At 41.9% G+C, this 19,480-nt stretch overlaps 1 protein-coding gene across 3 annotated transcripts; it reads left to right on the top strand.

Moving 5' to 3' along the window:
* Positions 1–1,257: 1,257 nt before the first annotated feature.
* LOC148148510 (uncharacterized) lies at positions 1,258–3,364 on the top strand. Of its 3 annotated transcripts, none has more exons than XM_087992569.1 (2): positions 1,258–1,411; positions 2,329–3,364. In XM_087992569.1, exon 2 carries the CDS (start codon positions 2,345–2,347, stop codon positions 2,729–2,731), a length of 387 nt encoding a protein of 128 aa, XP_087848695.1. In that variant the 5' UTR covers positions 1,258–1,411; positions 2,329–2,344; the 3' UTR covers positions 2,732–3,364. The 3 variants fall into 3 exon arrangements, with proteins under 3 accessions (XP_087848695.1, XP_087848696.1, XP_087848694.1); XM_087992570.1 differs by lacking the exon at positions 1,258–1,411 and adding an exon at positions 1,468–1,542; XM_087992568.1 differs by lacking the exon at positions 1,258–1,411 and adding an exon at positions 1,586–1,728.
* The last annotated feature ends 16,116 nt before the right edge of the window (positions 3,365–19,480 follow it).

Below are 19,480 nucleotides of genomic sequence, written 5' to 3'. Positions count from 1 at the left end.
ACTGACCAGCTGTTCGTTTGGGCTTCACATTCAGTCTATGGTCAGCATGGTGGCTCAGTGGTTAGCGCTGCTGCCTCACAGCGCCAGGGACCTGGGTTCGATTCCAGCCTTGGGCCACTGTCTGTGTGGAGTTTGCACATTCTCCCCATGTCTGAGTGGGTTTCCTCCAGGTGCTCTGGTTTCCTCCCACAATCCAAAGATGTGCAGGTCAGGTGATTTGCCCATCGTGTCTCGGGATGTGTAAGTTAAGTGCACATCCCTAGGATAGAGGAATGGGTCTGGGTGGGTTACTCTTCGGAGGGCCGGTGTGGACTTGTTGGGCCGAAGGGCCTGTTTCCACACTGTTAAGGATTCTATGATCTAGTATCAGAGGACTGAGGCAGTGCCAGTTTATAAATCAAAGACCTTCTTGGAAGTAAAAGTCAAAGACGTAATCTTAAGAAACAAAAACAGAGATTGCTGGATAAGCTCAGCAGGTCTGGCAGCATCTGTGAAGGAAAATCCAAATTAACGTTTCTGATCCAGTGATGGTGCCTCAGAAGGTTCTGATGAAGAGTCCCTGGGCCCGAAACATTAACTCTGATTTCTCTGCACAGATGCTGCCAGACCTGCTGAGCTTTTGCAGCAACTTCTGTTTTTGTTTCCAATTTACAGCATCTGTAGTTCTTTCAGTTCTTGATTAATCTGAAGAGTTTTTGATAATCAGTGACCATCTTTTGTGTCAGGAGTCCTAGTTAACTTGACTGTCTCATCACTATTGATGAAAAATGTGGTGCTGGAAAAACACAGCAGGCCAGGCAGCATCCGAGGAGCAGGAAAATTGACATTTCGGGCATAAGCCCTTCTTCACTTTCTCCCTGTCTCATCACTATCAAAATTGCCAGGAAAACAGGCCTAACATTCTATTGTGATCAATTCAAACAACCTGTAGATACACTGGAATCCTTAGGCATGGGCGGATCCTGACATTCTTCCCTTAGTGATATTTAGCTTTGGACAATGGAAATTACTTTTCCCGGAATTTGAAATACATCTTGCAGCCAGTAAATGCCACGATAGAGAATCACTGACATCAGCCAGAAACACATTCCAAACACGTAATGTAAATGCGAGAAGCCTGACTATGTGTAGAATGCAGTGAATGGAGCAGAGTATTCACGCAACTGGAATACCGTTGCATTGGTCCAGGTAGGGAACTGGCGACAGGCGACCAGGCACAGGTCTGGCCTCAGGAATCCCAGGCAGAGCCTGAATGAATAAAGCGACAGAGTGACAAGCTGCTCGATCTGAAAAATCAGGAGCAACTGGTTTCCCTTGTTTGCCTGTCAGCACAGGTTGTTGACAATTTTGATCACTAAAAATTAATACGGACGGACACAAAAGTCTTATATTGGATTCCACTGTCCTCAAGGTAAGCAGAGACCCAAATGTGTTGCACTGCGCAGCATCGGACAACACAGTATAAAGTGAAGCTATGTTCCAGACCTCTCCCCTTCGTATCATATTACAGAGTAGCAAGGGAACATGATAGCTACAGCAAAGGTGTGGAAAAGCTCCTGATTTCTGTCTTCTGGGACGCGTGACCTGTTCCTTGTTTTTTTTTCTCAACAAACCCCTCCTTTTCTTAGTTTGTATTAAAAAAAGTCCAATTAAAAGAATTATAACTAGTTTAGCTCAGTGACTGACGGGGAGGAGTTGATCATTTGCTGTCCAGGCAGGAAAAATCTGGTATATTAATTATGTAACCGCATTTTTCTCCAGGTGTAGAAATTAAGAACTATAATGTGTATGTGCGCAGATTTTAAACAATTTCAATTATAATTATCGCAGTTGTATGAATTTTGAATTCTGTTAATTGTCTGTATTTTTCCAGTTCTAGAAATTTAGAAATGTAATTGTGCGTGTTGCTTTTAAAAAGAACAAAAATTATCACTGTTGTATGAATTTTGACTTGCATCAATTGTCTGCATTTCTCCAGTTCTAGAAAATTAGAATTATAATTGTGCGTGTTGCTTTTTAAAAAAAATTATCACTGTTGTATGAATTTTGACTTGCATTAATTGTCTGTATTTCTCCAGTTCTGGAAACTTAGAATCATAATTGTACTTTTAAAAAAAAAGAATAATTATCATTCTGTAGTATGAATTATGAATTATTTGCATTATGGATGGGGGAAGTATAAGATGCTTTCAAATAATTAATTTGTGGTGATTACATTGATAACTGGTCAATATTTTAATCTTAGAGAGTCAGTCAGGAGTGTTAGGCACTGATGTGAAGGAATGTCCACTTGCGAACAGATTTTTAATTCATTCCTTTTCCCTCCAGTCACCAACTTGAGTCAATGGCAACCAGTGAGTCTCCGTTAACCTCCGTTCTTCCTGGTTTTGGCGGCGACCAAGCGACGGGAGGTTTCTCGACGGTCACCAACACCACGGCGCCGCGAATCAACGAGGGCGATGCCATTTACTACATCCTCCTGGTGTTCGGCTTCGCTGGGGCGGTGGTGGTCTTCAAGATGCTGGACAACTACAGCACGCAGAAGTCAGTCAACAAGCTTCCGTTCGACTTCTTCGAGCGGGAGAAGGCGAAGAAGAAGAAGTTCTTCAACTTCGCGAAGGACACCCCGGGCCTGATCGTGGAGAACCGCGCGGTCACCAGACTGGACTCGGTCTCCAGCGATGAAAACGTGGCCGCCCAGAGCCCCTCGAAGCCCGTGGACAATGTGTGAGGATCCAAGCAGCGAGGAACTCTTACTGCCCAGTGACTAGTGATTCCAGATTGTGATTCATCTCGTATTAACACACACACACACACACTCTCACACAGACAAAGTTCAGGGGCCAAGCCAAGACCCCAGCTCTTACCATCAGAGTAAAACTCCGAAACCTTGCATAGACCCAGCCAGAATGGCGTTTAAGGAGGGAAGGTGAGCTTTGAGAGAGGCAAACAAGATTTTTGCACTTTATTTTGCAACTCATGTTTGAAAACGTGTGTGTGAGTGCTGTTCCCGCTTGAATTTTGATAGATGCTCCCTGTTGAGAGCTTGGGAAGTAACTCCAGAGACATAGAGATTGTCTGTGCAGAGAAGGGTATTCCTTCTTAATAGAACGCCAGTCGGATGAGGGGGGGCTAGGCTCGGATGACAGGTCACAACCAGAGTAGGACAGAACTCTAATTTGCCTTCCTTTAGAATGCACTTCAGGAAGAGCAGACGACAAGTTTCAAAGTTTAAGATTTTTCTATTACAATGCATTTGGTAATATTAATGAATGTATTGGGCTCGTTTCAGCTTTATAGTGTTATATATTTTTGTTTGTGATTGGTGATTCAACTTGGAAAATAAAGACAACCTCTAATGAAACTTGCATGTTCGATTATTACCATCAAACTGTCAGTAATTCTGAACATAAATTCTACTGTCAATTGGGAATTAATGTTATACATGGTGAGGAGGTGCCTGTGTTGGACTGGGTTAGACAAGGTTAAAAATCACACAACACCAGGTTTTAGTCCAATAGGTTTATTTGGAAGTACTGGCTTTCAGAGCACTGCTCCTTCGTCAGGTAACTAGTGGGGCTGGATCATAACACACAGAAGATTATGTGCTATGTGACCTTGTGCTATACTTTCTTGTGATCCTGCCCCACTAGTTACCTAATGAAGGAGCAACACTGCAAAAAGCTAATACTTCCAAATAAACCTGTTGGATTATAACTTGGTGTTGTGTGATTTTTAACTATGATTAATACAGACTACCTAATCATGATCACATACGTGTATTTTTAAGGTTAGAATGGAGGGAGCTCAATAGAATTTGGTGAAATTGGGGCTGTTTACAATCTCTGATGTCAGGATAAGTACCAACAATTGTGTCACTGTCGATAACTCATGGCAATACTGCAGTTTATTGCTGATGATTTTACACACCATCATGACCTCAGAACATTAGCATGGGTCTCCCAATTACTGGTCCAGTGATATTAACGCTACATCACAGTATGCCACTGATACCACATAGATGAGCCTACCAGTGAATGATATAAAAATGTTAAGGTTCATCCTTCGAGATAAGCCAGACTTGATGCAGGCTAGGTTACTTGCTGCAGAGTTTTGGATGATCTGAAGTCTATGCATGTTCAAGAATAAAAAGCTGGCTATTAATGAACTAAAGAAATTGCTTCGAGGTGTGATAGAAATACCTTTGAGATTGTAGCAGCAGGTGGCATAGTTTGTGTTGTAGAGTAAATCTCATCTGAAATCCAACTCAGGATAGAATAGAAGGGTGAGATTGAGGCAGTCTTTATCAAAGTAGCCAAATGGAAGAGTGTAGTCATTGGCTAGGATACAGAGTTGCTGTGGGGATCTGAAAACAAAACCTTCAGTCTTCTCAATATTTTAGGAAGATAATCAAGGCAGAATGTTAGTTTGACAATGCAAAGGCAGTGAGAATTCGGGAACACCGGTAAAGAGGAAGTCCTGGAGGATGTCAGCATTTATATGGAAGCTGACTGTTTGATATGTTCAGATGGTGCTACTAAAGGGTAAAATGTGAATGAGGGAGAGGATGAAAGCTACGCTCCGGAGAATTCCAGGGGTAATGCCTTGTAGATGGAAAGAGAAGGCAGAGTTTGCAATCCTCTGGACATGTTTGGATAGATGTATGTGAACTAAGCAAGGACTCGGAAGAGTGTGGCGCTGGAAAAGCACAGCCAGTCAGGCAGCACCCAAAGAGCAGGAGAATTGAAGTTTCAGAAATATGCCCTTCTTCAGGAATGAAGCTTGTGGTCCAAAGGGGCTGAGAGATAAATGGGAGGGGGGGGGGAGGGACGGGGGGGGCTAGGGAGAAGGTAGCTGGGAATGCCATAGGTAGTTGAAGGTGGGGGTGAAGATGATAGATTGGAGAGGAGGGTGGAGCAAATAGGTGGAAAGGAAGATGGACAGGTAAGACCGTTCAAGAGGGCAGTGCCAAGTTGGAAGGTTGGGACTACAATAAGGTGGGGGAGGGGAAATGGGGAAACTGGTGAAATCCACATTGGTCCTGTGTGGCTGGAGGGCTCCAAGGCAGAAGATGAGGCATTCTTCCTCCAGACGTCGAATGGTTAGGGTTTAGTAGTGGAGAAGGCCCAGGACCTGCATGTCCTTGGTGGAGTGGGAGGGAAGTGTTCAGCCACAGGGCGTTAGAGTTGGTTAGTGTGGATGTCCCAAAGATGATCTCTGAAACGTTGTGCAAGTTGGTGTCCTGTCTCCTCGATGTAGAGGAGACCACATTGGGAGCAACGGACACAGTAAATGACGTGTGGAAGTACAGGTCAATCTCTGTCGGATGTGGAAGGATCCTTTGGGGCTTTGAATGGAGATGAGGGGGAGGTGTGGGTACAGGTTTTGCACTTCTTGCAGTGGCAGGATAAGTTGCCAGAAGCAGATTGTGGAGAGTGGAGAGCCTCATCTACTTTGGACCCTCCAACCACACGGGATTTCACGAGTTTCCTCATTTCCCCTCTCCTCACCTTAGCCCAGATCCAACCCTCCAACTCGGTACTGCCTTCTTGAACTATCCCACCTGTCCATCATCCTTCCCACCTATCCACTCCACCCTCCGCTCCGACCTATCACGATCAACCCCCACTTTCATCTACCTATCGCATCTCTAGCTACCTTCCCACAGCCCCAAAGCCCTACCATTTATCTCTAAGCCCCCTTGCTCCCCCCACCCACACACACACACACACACACACTCTTCACGAAGAGCATATGGTCGATTCATCGACTTTCCTGCTCCTCGGATGCTGCCTGACTGGCTGTGCTTTTCCAGCACCACATTTTTGATTTTGATCCCAGCATCTGCAGTCCTCACTTTCTCCTAACTTTACTAATTAGTCTACCATGGGGAACCATGTCAAAGGCTTTACTAAAGTCCAAGTAAACAAAGTCTACGGTTCTGCATTCATCCATCATCTTTGTTACTTTCTCAAAAATTCAGTAAAGTTTGTGAGTGATGATTTCCCTCGCACAAAACCATGCTGACTACCCCAATCATTCCTTGCCTCTCCAAATACATATTAATCCTATTTTTCAAAAACATCTCCAACAACTTGACCACCACTGAAGTTAGACTTACAAGTCTACAGCTCCCAGGCTTCTTCTTACATTCCTTCTTAAAGACACCTCATTAGTCACTCTCCAGTCATCTGGCACCTCACCTGTAATTATAAATCATCCAAATATTTCTGCAAGGTACCCTGCAATTTCCTCCATAACCTCCCACAACATCCTGGGATACACTAGATCAGGTCCCAGAGATTTATCCACCTTTATATTTTCTAAGATCTCTAGCATTTCCTCTTCTGCAATGTTATTTTTTCTCAAACAGCAATATTTATTTCCCTGAGTTATCTAGCTTCCATTTCTGTCTCAGCCTGGAAATCAGTGGCTAGTGGTGTTCTGCAGGGATCTGTTCTGGGACCTCCGCTCTTTGTGATTTTTATAAATGACTTGGATGAGGAAGTAGAAGGATGGGTTAATAAGTTTGCTGATGACATGAAGGATGGTGGAGTTGTGGATAGTATGGAGAGCTGTAGTTGGTTGGAAAAGGACATTGACAGGATGCAGAACTGGGCTGATAAGTGGCAGATGGAGTTCAACCTGGAATAGTGTGAAGTGATTCATTTTGGAAGGTCAAATTTGAATACAGATAACAGGGTTAAAGGCAGGATTCTCGGCAGTGTGGAAGAACAGAGGGATCTTGGGGTCCACATCCATAGATCCCTCAAAGTTGCCACCCAAGTTGATAGAGTTGTTAAGAAGACGTATGGTGTGTTGGCTTTCATTATCGGGGGACTGAGTTTAAGAGCTGCAAAGTTATGCCGCAGCTCTCTAAAGCCCTGGTTACCACACTTGGAATATTGTGTTCAATTCTGGTTGCTTCATTATGGGAAGGATGTGGGTGCAGAGGAGGTTTACCAGGATGCTGCCTGAACTGGAGGGCATACTTTATAAAGAAAGGTTGAGGGAGCCAGGGTTTTTTCTCATTGGAATGAAGAAGGATGAGAGATGACTTGATAGAGATGTACAAGACGATGAGAGGCGTAGATAGAGTGGATAGCCAGAGATTTTTTTCCCAGGACAGAAATGGCTATCATGAGTGGGCATAATTTTAAAGTGATTAGAGGAGGGTTTAAGGGAGATGTCAGAGGTAGGTTCTTTACACAGAGAGTGGTGGGTGTGTAGAATGCTCTGCCAGCAGTGGTAGTAGAGTCAGATACATTAGGGGCATTTAAGCGACTCTTGGATAGGGACATGGATGATAGTGAAGTGTAGAGAATGTAGGTTAGTTTAGAGTAGAATGAAGGGCTTATGCCCAAAACGTTGATTCTCCTGCTCATCGGATGCTGCCTGACCTGCTGTGCTTTTCCAGCACTACACTCTCAACATGACATCATGGGCCAAAGGGCCTCTACTGTTCTATGTTCTACGTTCCTGAGTTCAACACAAAGAAGCCCTCTTTGATCTTTAGGGCCCAACTCTCTGTCTAGTTGCACTTAATGTACTTGTAGAATCCTTTTGGATTATCCTTTACCTTATCTGCCAAGGCCATCTCATTCTCCATCTTTGCTTTCCTGATCCTGAACAATGGAGAATGGACATTGGATGACTATGATGTGAGGGACCATCTTAGAAGCTGCAGAGATGGAAGAGGGTAAGAAGGGATTCTGCAGTCAGATCACGGTCACAGAGCATGTGACATCAATTAGCATTCCGACCATGCTCTGGCAGAGTCAGAAACCTGACAAGAGAAAGTTGAAGATGGAATGATGGGTAAGATGGCCAAGGACGTGGGATGTGATAAAATCCTCAATACCTTAGTGATAGTTGCTGGTACTGCATTGAAGTGCGGAAGTATCCTGTAAGTGGAGTGGAGATGTGCCATGAGACTTCTTAGAGGTGGAACACATTGGATGCCAATAGCTGTGGATGTGGGTTGCATGTGCCAATGAAGTGTACCCTGAGATATTGGATCCAGGTGTTCAATGGGAGGTCATTTTGACCATGCAGCGAGCTGAATCTGCCAGCTACATGCTCCAGTTTCCTTATTGAATTCCATCAACATTGAGCTTGTTTGGCGAGTTCAGTCGGATCGGAGACCAAAAATTAATGAGGTGGGTTGGGCTGTTAGCAAGGCATTCAACAGGCAATAATCACCATCAATTGGCAACTTGCCACTGCCTAGCAAGAATCTTGCCTTGCCACTTATGAAGAGCTTAAAAGGTAGGTCCATTGCTTCTGACACAAGTGACCTCGCTGAACTTGAAGGCTGATTCTGCTACAGATTGCATCATAGCTCAAATAGCTCAGACCCTGCCTGATCTTTCAGTGTTTCCAAAGTTTCCAGAATTATGTCAACTGCTCAGAACCCCGCATTTTGTTTATTTAAAGTGTTCTCAAAGTTGGCTCTTCCCAATGTGAACTAGTGCTCCTTTCCCCATTATTAACTTCCCTCAACCTCACCAAAAATATAGTTGAAAAAGTTAAGCAAAAATTAAAACATCAGATATTTTCCAAATTCAGATAACCCGAAGTGTTTGCTATCTGTTCATATCTTTATCTGTGTTAGACTCCCAAACAGAACAATAATAAATTATTGCAAACAAATATAATGTGAAATGCAAGTATAATAACCATGCCAAGGTTTGATATGTTAAATTTTTAAATTTTAAACACATCGTTTTTGCTTCTTCACAAAAGTGGAATTTCAAACAATGAAACTACCCTGAATGAAACTAAGGTGAATCTGAAAGATTTCTATTACCCACCTCAATCAACAGTATCATTCCTGGACATCACACCTGATTTCTATCAGTAGAAAGAAAACTCTGATAAGGTTTTGATCTGATTTCGCTTTCCACATAGTGCCTCAGGTATGAGATGTTCCATTGGATTGCTTTGTTATTTACTGCCATATGGATAGAAAGAGAGATTTTCCTTCATATAGCACAAAAACTCAAAATATTCCAAAGTGTTTAATAAAAAGGAAGTACTCTTGACTTGCAGTCACTGGTATAATGTAGGAAATGCGGCAACTAATTTGTGCACAACAAACTCCCACAAATAATAATGTGATAATGACCACATCATCTGATCTTGTGACCTTGAGTGAGTAATAAATATCAGCAAAGACATTGGGAATAAAACACTGCAGATGTTGAATATCTGCTGGAAATGCTTCAGTAGGTTTGGTAATATTTGTGGATAGAGGGAGAGAGAGAGAGATAGTATTAACATTTCAAGTTGGATGTGACCAATTTAGGGGAGGCAATGTATTATCACTGGACCATTAATCAAGAAGCTCAGCTAATATTCTAGGAAACTGGGTTCAAATCATGCCATGCCAGATGATTGCATTTGATAAATATGTGGAATTATGAGTCGAATGATGACCATGAAACTATTACCAAATGATGGAAAAACCCATCTGGTTCACTTATGTCCTTGATGGAAGGAAATTGCCATTTTTAACCCGGTCTTACCTACATGTGATTCCAAACCACAGCAATGACTCTTAACTGCACTCTGGGAGATTAGGGATGGCCAAGCCAGTAATAGCTTCATCCTATAAACAAATATAAATAAAGACTCTTTTTTTCAGAGTGGGCATTCTGAAGTTCTGAATTAAAATTACGTTTGACTTGAAATGTAAAGTCGATTTTTCACTCCACAGATGTTTCTGAACCAAATGAGTATTTCCAAAACTTTCTGTTTTTACACCAGGAATGACTACTCTCTTCTTTTACAAAATAGTGTCATTGGATCTTTCACCTGAGAGGGCAGAAGAGCTGTAATGTGAGTCCTTATTCATAACTCTGACAGTGGAGCACTCTTGCAGTACTTGACTGGAATCTCCACCCAGAGTTTTGAGTTCAAGTCCTCAACTGAGGCTTGAACCCAGAATCTTTTGACTGAGGCCAGAGTACTCCCCTGACTAAGCCAGAGCTAGCACACTAGGAACCTAAGAACAGGAGAATTGAGCTCTATGAGCCTATTCTGCCATCCAATGAGAACTTGTGCATATGGGAAACTATTTATGCATATATGCAATATTCGCTGTTCGTCATGACTGTCGACTTTGTTGTTTGACTAAGAGAGCAATATTAGATGTGATTTTTATTGATTAGAACCATGTCTGATGAAAATTCAACACTAACATTCACTCCATATCTTTCTCCCACTCCCTATTTCCAGAACTTTTTGTCTTTTTAATAATGGTTTACTAATGTGCCACCAAAGGCCAATTAGAACTTATATATAAAAAGATTGATAAACTATGGGATGCTATCTGAGAGATAGATTGAACAGCAAGACTTTAACAAACACAAATTGACTTTCACCTTTCACCAGCCTCTGTTTTTTTTTCTGTGTTACCGTATGATAGGATATTCAGAAGTGGTCACAACATCACAAGTGGTCTCTACCAATGTTAGGCAAAAGTGAGGACTGCAGATGCTGGAAATCAGAGTGTGGATTAGAGTGGTGCTGGAAAAGCACAGCAGGTCAGGCAGCATCCTGCTCCTCGGATGCTGCCTGACCTGCTGTGTTTTTCCTCTACCAATGTTATACCACCTCTAGCTTCATATCCCCTTTGTTGTTCTAATTAGTGGTCACAGGAATGGCAGTCTCATTGTACAAGCCAGCTATGTACCACAATTTGCAATATCTGAATTGGTTTCCAGTTACATCAGTGCAAATGGTCAAACAATTCAACTGTAAACTCTCCTGAATTGAAATTAGGCAACTGTTAAGAGAACATTTAATAGTGTCATAGAAATCTACAGCACAGACAAAGGTCCTTTGGACATTACATCCATGCCAGTGGAAAACAACCACCTAACTATTCTAACAATATTTTCCAGCACTTGATGCTAGCTAGCATTGTATGCCTTGGCATCACAATGCACATCAAAATGCTTCCTAAATGTTACAAAAGTTTCTATCTTTATCACACTTCCAGGCAGTAGGTTCTAGATTCCTAACACTCTCCAGGAGAAAAAGCTTTTCCTTACATCTCCTCAAAACCTTCTGCCCCTTACCTTAAATTTATGCCTCTTGGTAATTAATTCCTCCATCAAGGGGAAACAATTTCTTTCTGGAGTTATTCATAATCATGAATAGTTTTGATGTGGGGAGTAGTTGTTGCCTTGGTAACAGAATTGGATGCAAATTTGTAGTAATTGGCAAAAGAACCAGAGGGGAGTTTAGATTCGGTTAAATTAGATTCCCTACAGTGTGAAAACAGGCCCTTCGGACCAACAAGTCCACAGCAACCCTCCAAACAGCAACCCACCCAGACCCATTCCCTGACATTTTACCCCTGACTAATCCACCTACCACTACGAGCAATTTAGCATGGCCAATTCACCTAACCTGCACAACTTTGGACTGTGGGAGGAAACCGGAGCATGTGATGATATTTATTTTTACACAATGATTTAACATCATCTGGAATACAGAGTCAGAAAGGACGATGGGGCAATTCGATTTGATAGTAAATATCAAAAGCAAATTGGATAAATACCTGTAAAAATATTAGCAATGTAATGGAATAACTTTCAAAAGGTTTGCACAGGCACAGTGGACCAAATGCTCTGAGTGTGCTGTTAAATTTTATGATTCTGATTGCATGATTATCTGGAGAATATAGTTTTGTACACCTCGGTTTCAATACTTCAATATAGCTGTGGTCTGTACAATGAAAACTCCATTTTTAATTGCTTATCTGTTAGAAGAATGCTCACGATCTCTTTATTTCTTCCTCAATATTAAACCACAATAAGGAATTGGATATCCTACGAGCAGAGTTCTGTGGAGCCCCATTTTGTCTACACAGGAAGTACCCTGGTTTGATGGCATATTCTTTGGTCAGTCCATTGTGTCACGTTTTGTCCAGAGTTGTTTGTTAAATAGTTAATATTCAAACACAGTTGACAGAATTGGAGAACGCCTGCCATCATTAAAGTCAACAAATTTAAAGAGTTCTGGATGTGACTGTTCAGTGGAGTGCAGTTACCTTAAAGCTGCTGCAAAATCCAAACTGTGTCAGGTTACCTTATGGAAATGTTCTCACAAGCCTTACCATGATGTAATCAAGATTGTTAGTCTGATTACTCTATTATGACATTAACTTTTTAAACGGGTAGTAAGTACATGATTATTAGCCTGGATGGTGGAACAAGAAACATCAATGAATTTCAAGCAAGAATTAAAGGGAGTGATTGTTAACTAATGGTTTCAGTGTTATTCAAATGAATATGGTCGGTTCTGATATAATGCAATAGCTCTGTTCTTGTACGATCTCGATTTATAAGAAAATCGTCCAACAGCCATGCCGATTAGATTAGATTACCTTACAGTGTGGAAACAGGCCCTTCGGCCCAACAAGTCCACACCGACCCACCGAAGCACAACCCACCCATACCCCTTACCTAACACTACGGGCAATTTAGCATGGCCAATTCACCTTGCCTGCACATCTTTGGACTGTGGGAGGAAACCGGATCACCCGGAGGAAACCCACGCAGACATGGGGAGAACGTGCAAACTCCACACAGTCAGTCGCCTGAGGTGGGAATTGAACCCAGGTCTCTGGCGCTGTGAGGCAGCAGTGCTAACCACTGTGCCACCGTGCCATCTAAACTAATGGGGCCGGAATCACATTATAGCCAGTACAGGCAAGGAAAGTTCATATTCTACAAATAGCAGTTCAAATTCTTCAATCGCGTTAAAGCAATTGTTGAAGTGTTGAAGAAACAAGTTATAGCAGATCTGACTGTACTATGGATAGGTAGGCAAGATGGGCCAAATGCCTCCCGTTGTCTGAAACCGCCATGTTATTATCACTGCTCATCTATAACTAATTGACAGCATTGCAAAGTTTAAGTACAATTCTCAGAGAAATACATTGTGTTAATGAGGCAATTTGTGGAAGTGGGGCACATCTCATGGTGAACACTGACAATTAATTTTTTTTTCCTCACACTGCATTTTCAAGCAATTTTCCATCTCCAATTTCTGGAAGTGTGAGATTAACAGGGCCCCTTTTTTACAGACCAGGCCAGATACCTTCAAAACATTGCAAGAAAATAGCTCAGACCCTAACTTTGCTAGTTGTTTTAAGCAGGTGTAAAGTGGATATTCCAGGAGAGAATAGGCTGGTCAAACCACTTAGTTTTAAACAAAACAGAATTTACTTACAAGATTACTGAATGAAATTTAAACAACAGAAAAGAGGATACCAAATAACTTATCCTATCTGAAAACCCAACAGATTATCCCAGTTTAATAATGTTGTTCCAGACACTTGTAACAATCCCCATAATCTTCCCTTGGCACAAAAGGAAAAATCAAACACAGGGTGGTACAGAAGAGAAGTCAGAGAGAGAATACCAGCTTGGACCTGCTTCTGGGTCCAGCAGTTTTCCACGTTACTGCTAAAAGAAAACAAACTAGACAAGCTGAGCTGGGAGAACTGGCCTTACCCCTTTCACTGTACAAGTGTTTTTTTTAAACTTGGAAGCCTCTGTCTGAGGCAGTATCTATTAGCCATTATCAAATTGGCCCTAAGTCCCTTCAACCTTCAGATTTTTCTGAGTCTATATCATTTATGACCTCTCTTAAAAAAAGCCAAGGACTGCATAACCTTGTTAAAGGAGCAGCTTTGGTATACCTTGAAACTTGGTAATTGATGTGATTTGACATTTTCTTGAGATTTAAAAGACCAGCAAAGTTCTGAGGTAACAATTGGATGATGTAATAATGTTTATTATAAAATTAGACACAGAAAATGTTTTGTTTTAATTTTGCTGATAGAACATGACACCTAAACATATGAATAAGTCCAGCTTTCTGTCCATTGATGGGTTTTAATTCATGCAGATCAGGGAGGAAATGTAACTGATTCCTGCCTGCAATTGCTATTGGGGTCCTTGATATAAGTCATGGTTATGCACTAGAAATGACATATTGAGGAATTTCCCTCATTAGAATAACTTAAGTATGGGGGATGGGGATGTAAAATTGATAAAATCACCAATGTGACTTACATCAGGGTGATTTGTTGCATAAGAAACAATGGAATAACATAGATACAGGAATAGGTTTCCATAACATTTCCTTGCCTTTTTATTTTGACCTTTGAATGCTTCAAAGTACACTTAGCCTTTATGTTCTATTTCATCAGCATTCTTTACAATCCTTCTTCTCATTGGAAGAAAATTCAAACAACACCCAATATCAACTACTTGTTCTCCTTTTCTGCTGTGCTTTGGGCGGCACGGTGGCACAGTGGTTAGCGCTGCTGCCTCACAGCGCCAGAGACCCGGGTTCAATTCTCGACTCAGGCGACTGACTGTGTGGAGTTTGCACGTTCTCCCCGTGTCTGCGTGGGTTTCCTCCGGGTGCTCCGGTTTCCTCCCACAATCCAAAAATGTGCGGGTCAGGTGAATTGGCCATGCTAAATTGCCCGTAGTGTTAGGTTAAAGGGGTAAATGTAGGGGTATGGGTGGGTTGCGCTTCGGCGGGTCGGTGTGGACTTGTTGGGCCGAAGGGCCTGTTTCCACACTGTAAATAATCTAATCTAATCTGTAAGTAATCTAATCTAAATCTAAGCATCATACCGCTGCGTTTTTTCAAAAGTTCACCACTTGCACTTTCACAGGCACTGCATTTGTGACTCATTGTTGAAGAATTATGATGATTTTTGATGAGATTCACACTGATTATGCCAAACACTCGTTACGAACAATGTGAGAGACACAATGTGACTCAGAGCATCAGGCAGGATGCTGGGACGAGATGCTAACTTGGCAGTGCAGATGTGAATTTCTGTACTAAACTAAACTGAACCAAAAATGAGGCAACAGTTTAAAAGACCATCAAAGTTCTGAGGTAGCAATTGGATGATATATTATTCCATTGTTTCTTATGTAAGAAATCACCCTGATGTAAGTCACATTGGTAATTTTATCAATTTTACATCCCATCACCCATATTGACATTATTCTAATGGGGGAGGTTGCTCAAAACATCAGCGATGTGAATGTAAAATAACGTATATCACAAGAATGTATATTGCGAACCCCTTGTATTTTCTTTTCTGAATTAAAACTTTTGCCTTATGTGCCTTCAGCATCTCAATTACTTAAAGACTTAGCGGACCAAAGCTGAATTGAATTCAACATTAAAAATTTCCCAGCTCGAACTGACCACAATTAGGGATGACGCGGTGGCTCAGTGGTTAACACTGATGCCTCACAGTGTCAGGGACTTGGGTTGGATTCCATCCTAGGGTGACTGTGTAGAGTTTGCACATTCTCTGTGTATGTGTGAGTTTCCTCCAGGTGTTCCGGTTTCTCCCACAGTGCAAGGATGTGCAGGTTAGATGGATTGCCCATACTAACTTGCCCATAATGTCCAGGGATGCATACGGTATGTGGATTAGTCCTGGGAAAATACAGGGATGGGGTGGGTCTGAGTGGGAAGTTCTTCAGAGGGCGGAATGGCCTGCGTCTGCATCATAAGGATTCTATGACAAACAAAAATCAGTTAAACAAAGCTTGTGTCTTGGTTGTGTGCAGAGCAGTTATCATTTTGTAACTAGTTTCAAAGCAGAAAGTGATTGGAAGCATAACATTCCCTATCAACAGGGTCCTTATGCTATGAAGTAGCAGCCCTAACTTTCTGTACAGAGTTTAATTTGTGTTTACTGCATAGTTGCAGCAGTTGTTGAACACACACAGGGACGTTGGCGATAAGGTGGTGTCTTTGGCAGATTAACAGCAGAGCAGTGTAAATTGTCCAACAATTCAATGCGTTTTTCTTCCTTCCCACAAATTGCTGGCATGATTCCACACTCACACTGATGTAACCTTTAGCTTGTTGTCATGTTGTCAGCAAATTCTAGGCCACAATGTTCCTGCCTGACAACCTCAAAATAGCATCAAATTTTTGTAAGACAATATTGCAAAAATACATTGGTGCAGATGCCAAGAGGGTGATAGATTAGTTTTTTTTCCATTCAAACTGATTGTATTCTATCTCACCTAGCAGAACGAGAACAAGCATTTGTCAGATTATAATCAGAGATGCAACTATTGATACAATTACAGGCAGGTTTTGCACTCTATTCAATGTTTTGCTGCATTGTGGAATGTGACCTTTTGGCAGGGTAAAATGCATTTTCAAGCATATATCATACCATTTTTAATTTCTGCTGCCACCAATAGAGTCAAAGTTAACCATGTACTTCCATGCTCTCAATCAGATCGAGAATCATCTGTCCAAACATGGCCACCAATTAGCAGGCAAGAACCACAGACAGTATGCTGGTTGCTTTATCAGAATCATAGAACCCCTACAGTACAGAAAGAGGCCATTCAGCCCATTGGGTCTGCATTGACTCTCCAAAGAGCATCTTACCCAGATCTGGTCCCCCAATATCCTCGTAACCTCACATTTTTACCATGGCTAAATCACCCAGCCTGCACATCTTTGGATTGTGGGAGGAAACTGGAGCACCTGGAGGAAACCCACACAGACACGGGGAGAATATGCATAATCCACACAGAGTCACCCAAGGCTGAAATTGAAAACCTGGGTTCCCGGTGCTGTGAGGAACAGTGCTAACCACTGAGCCAGCAGTAACAGGTATCCTTTACTGACCCCTGAAGCAGGTGTTTCTCCTTCTGTATAGGCCAAGAAATAGGCCAGATGCCTGCTAGAGATCTCCTCTCCAAAACTGGTTAGCCCTGCAGCAACAGTTGCCACCCCAGGGAAAGAAAATCTAGTCATAGCTAACTAAAATTTAGCCACAAGTGGAAGCCAGAGGAAGGTGGTAACCACATTCAGTCACTGTCCTGATCATCACCACTACCCACCATCAATCCCACCCATCATCTCCTAATGTCACCTTTTTTGAACCACCAATGCAAGATGCCAAAGTCTCTTCCTCCAAAGACTATCGGTTCTAAGTTATGATTGTCTACCTCCCCAATATACCCTACTATGATCTCTGTTTTCGCTTCCTCTCTGACCCTGAACTTCCTTCAATTTTCCCATGTGCCCAGTCCACTATGTCTACCACCAAGGACAATGTTAGCAGAAATGTGGGAGCACCACCATCTGCAACTTTTCCACATACCATGGTTCCACATAATAAATATATGATTGTTATCCCAAAAAAACTATGTAGTTGCTGCAAAACGGAACTAAAAAATCAAAGAGTCATGCCAGAAGCACACACCAGATTGGAGAGCATATGTGAGAAGAAAACTGACCTGGAATTCAGCCTGGAGGCACATTACGTGCAGGAAGATCCGAGGACAGGAAGTACATGAAACTGAGTAACTTGACTGTTCTTGGCTGTGGCACTCTTAAATTTTTTTATTGATTTTCTGCCCTCAAGCAGCTTGATTAACAAGCTCGTAATCTGCTTGGTGAGAAAACCTACAGTACAAAGCCCCCAGCCAAGGGAATGAAAGTGGGGAGTGATTGAAGGGTCTCAATCACAGGATGTGGTATCACTCTGATTGGAGCAGTGTTTTACTGAATAGCCTGTTAGGCCTGGAGGACCCTGGCCCACAGGCAGTGCTGTAAGACACTCATTCCTTCCTGTCTCTTTTTAGCTACTGGATTTCCTATGGTTTGTGAAGGCCATTAAGCAACAACATACTTAATTGACCAAAGCACCTCTAAGTAGTTTGTTTGCCCAGCCTCTGTTAAAATGGAACATGTGCAGTTTCAGTACAACTTGGATTTACGATTCAGATTGGTTTTTGAATTTCAACTTCAGATCCAAACTCAACCCACCCTTTCTCAGGAGTCAAGGTCAAGGGGAGATGATGGCTAGTGGTATTATCTCTGGACTGTTAATCCAGAGGCCCATTTAATGTATTGGGGACTTGGATTCAAATAACGGCAGATGCTGGAATGTGAATTGACTAGAAATCTAGAATTAAGAGTCTGCTGATGACCATGAATCTATTGTCAATTGTTGGAAAAACTTATCTGGTTCACTAACATCCTTTAAGGAAGAAACTGCCATCCTTACCTGGTTTGGCCTACATGTGGTTCCAGACCCACAGCAATGTGATTGACTCTTAACTGTCCTCTGGGTAACTAGGGATGGGCAATAAGTGCTGGCATAACCAGTGATGCACTCATCCTATGAATGAGTTAAAAAAAAATTCATCCTTATATTTCAGGATGTCAATCTTGCATCAGAATCAGCAAGTGCTTGAGATGTAACAATTTCTAAGTAACTACAGAGACAGGAAAAATAAGGGTTGGGGTGAAAAGGTTAAAAGCAATTTTTTCTGACAAGAGAGAGGCAGGAATGATTATTTGACAGAAGGAATTATGTTCAGAGTAACTATGAATACTAATAGTCAAGCAGATTAATAAATGGTGGTCCTAAAAGGGGTGAAAATGTCAATGACAGTATGAGAACTTGTCAAGAAAAAAAGGAACAGAGATAATGGGGTGAACTAATTCAACTCAATGTTGAATTTGGACAGACACAACGTGCCTAATTGAAAGATAAGTTACTGATCCTTGATCACCGTAGCAACAACGAGTTGTACTGAAATAGCACATTATACATAGTAAAATACTCCAAGATACTTCACAGAACTTGGGTCAGGCTCCAACAGGGTCAGCAGCAGTCATTGTGACCTCAGCCATTTCAACATGTTGTCACACAATGCAGGGAGAAATGCAACTACCTTCAAACTCTACTCAAGAAGAATCACTGTTCTCCACACACATTCTTAATGAACAATACAGACTTCATTCACCGTCTTACCTCTCATGTTCCTTCTCTGTCTTTCTTTTAAGACACTCCTTGAAACCTCCATCGTGGACCAAGTTTTTGGTCACCTGTCCTCCATCCCCAGTCTCAAATTACTTGATTGGTTCGCTGTGAAATTTTGTCTGATAATATTCTGTCAAGCGCTTCAGTGAGTTTTATTCCGAAAAAGAGCAAAAGAATTGAAGAGAAGTGCTGCATCAATGCAAGCTGCTGCTGTGTTATTATCTAGGTGCTGAGGAAAATGCGATGTGGAGAGAATGATGTTTGTAAATAATGAAACACCCTCTTGACATTTCCTGCTTGCCAAAGTCACTGCCTGCGCATGGACACCTGCTAGTCTCGAAGAATAATGGACTTAAAAGGTCATTGCTCCTACAGGATGGATTTGGGAATGAAATTTGAGTGTCTGAATGAAGTGGAAATATTGGTCATATTTACCAGTGTCATTGAAAGGCAGAGGGAGCGATCAAGAAAAGGCAGGCTTTGGGCAGAGATTAAAATGGAAAGAGCATTGTTTCTTTCCTTAGATGACAATTTGGCTGCAGTTTGTTAATAGAAGCTTTAATGTTTAAGGTCTTATTCTGTTTAATACTCAATACTTGGTATACCTGTTTAATACCCTTT

This window comes from Chiloscyllium plagiosum, unplaced genomic scaffold, assembly GCF_037043375.1.
Source record: "Chiloscyllium plagiosum isolate Xiang-an unplaced genomic scaffold, Cpla_swu_hap1 HiC_scaffold_12, whole genome shotgun sequence".
NCBI classification, from domain to species: Eukaryota; Metazoa; Chordata; class Chondrichthyes; order Orectolobiformes; family Hemiscylliidae; genus Chiloscyllium; species Chiloscyllium plagiosum.
Note: the sequence above shows the minus strand (reverse complement) of the source record. Positions and strands in the feature narration are given on the sequence as shown.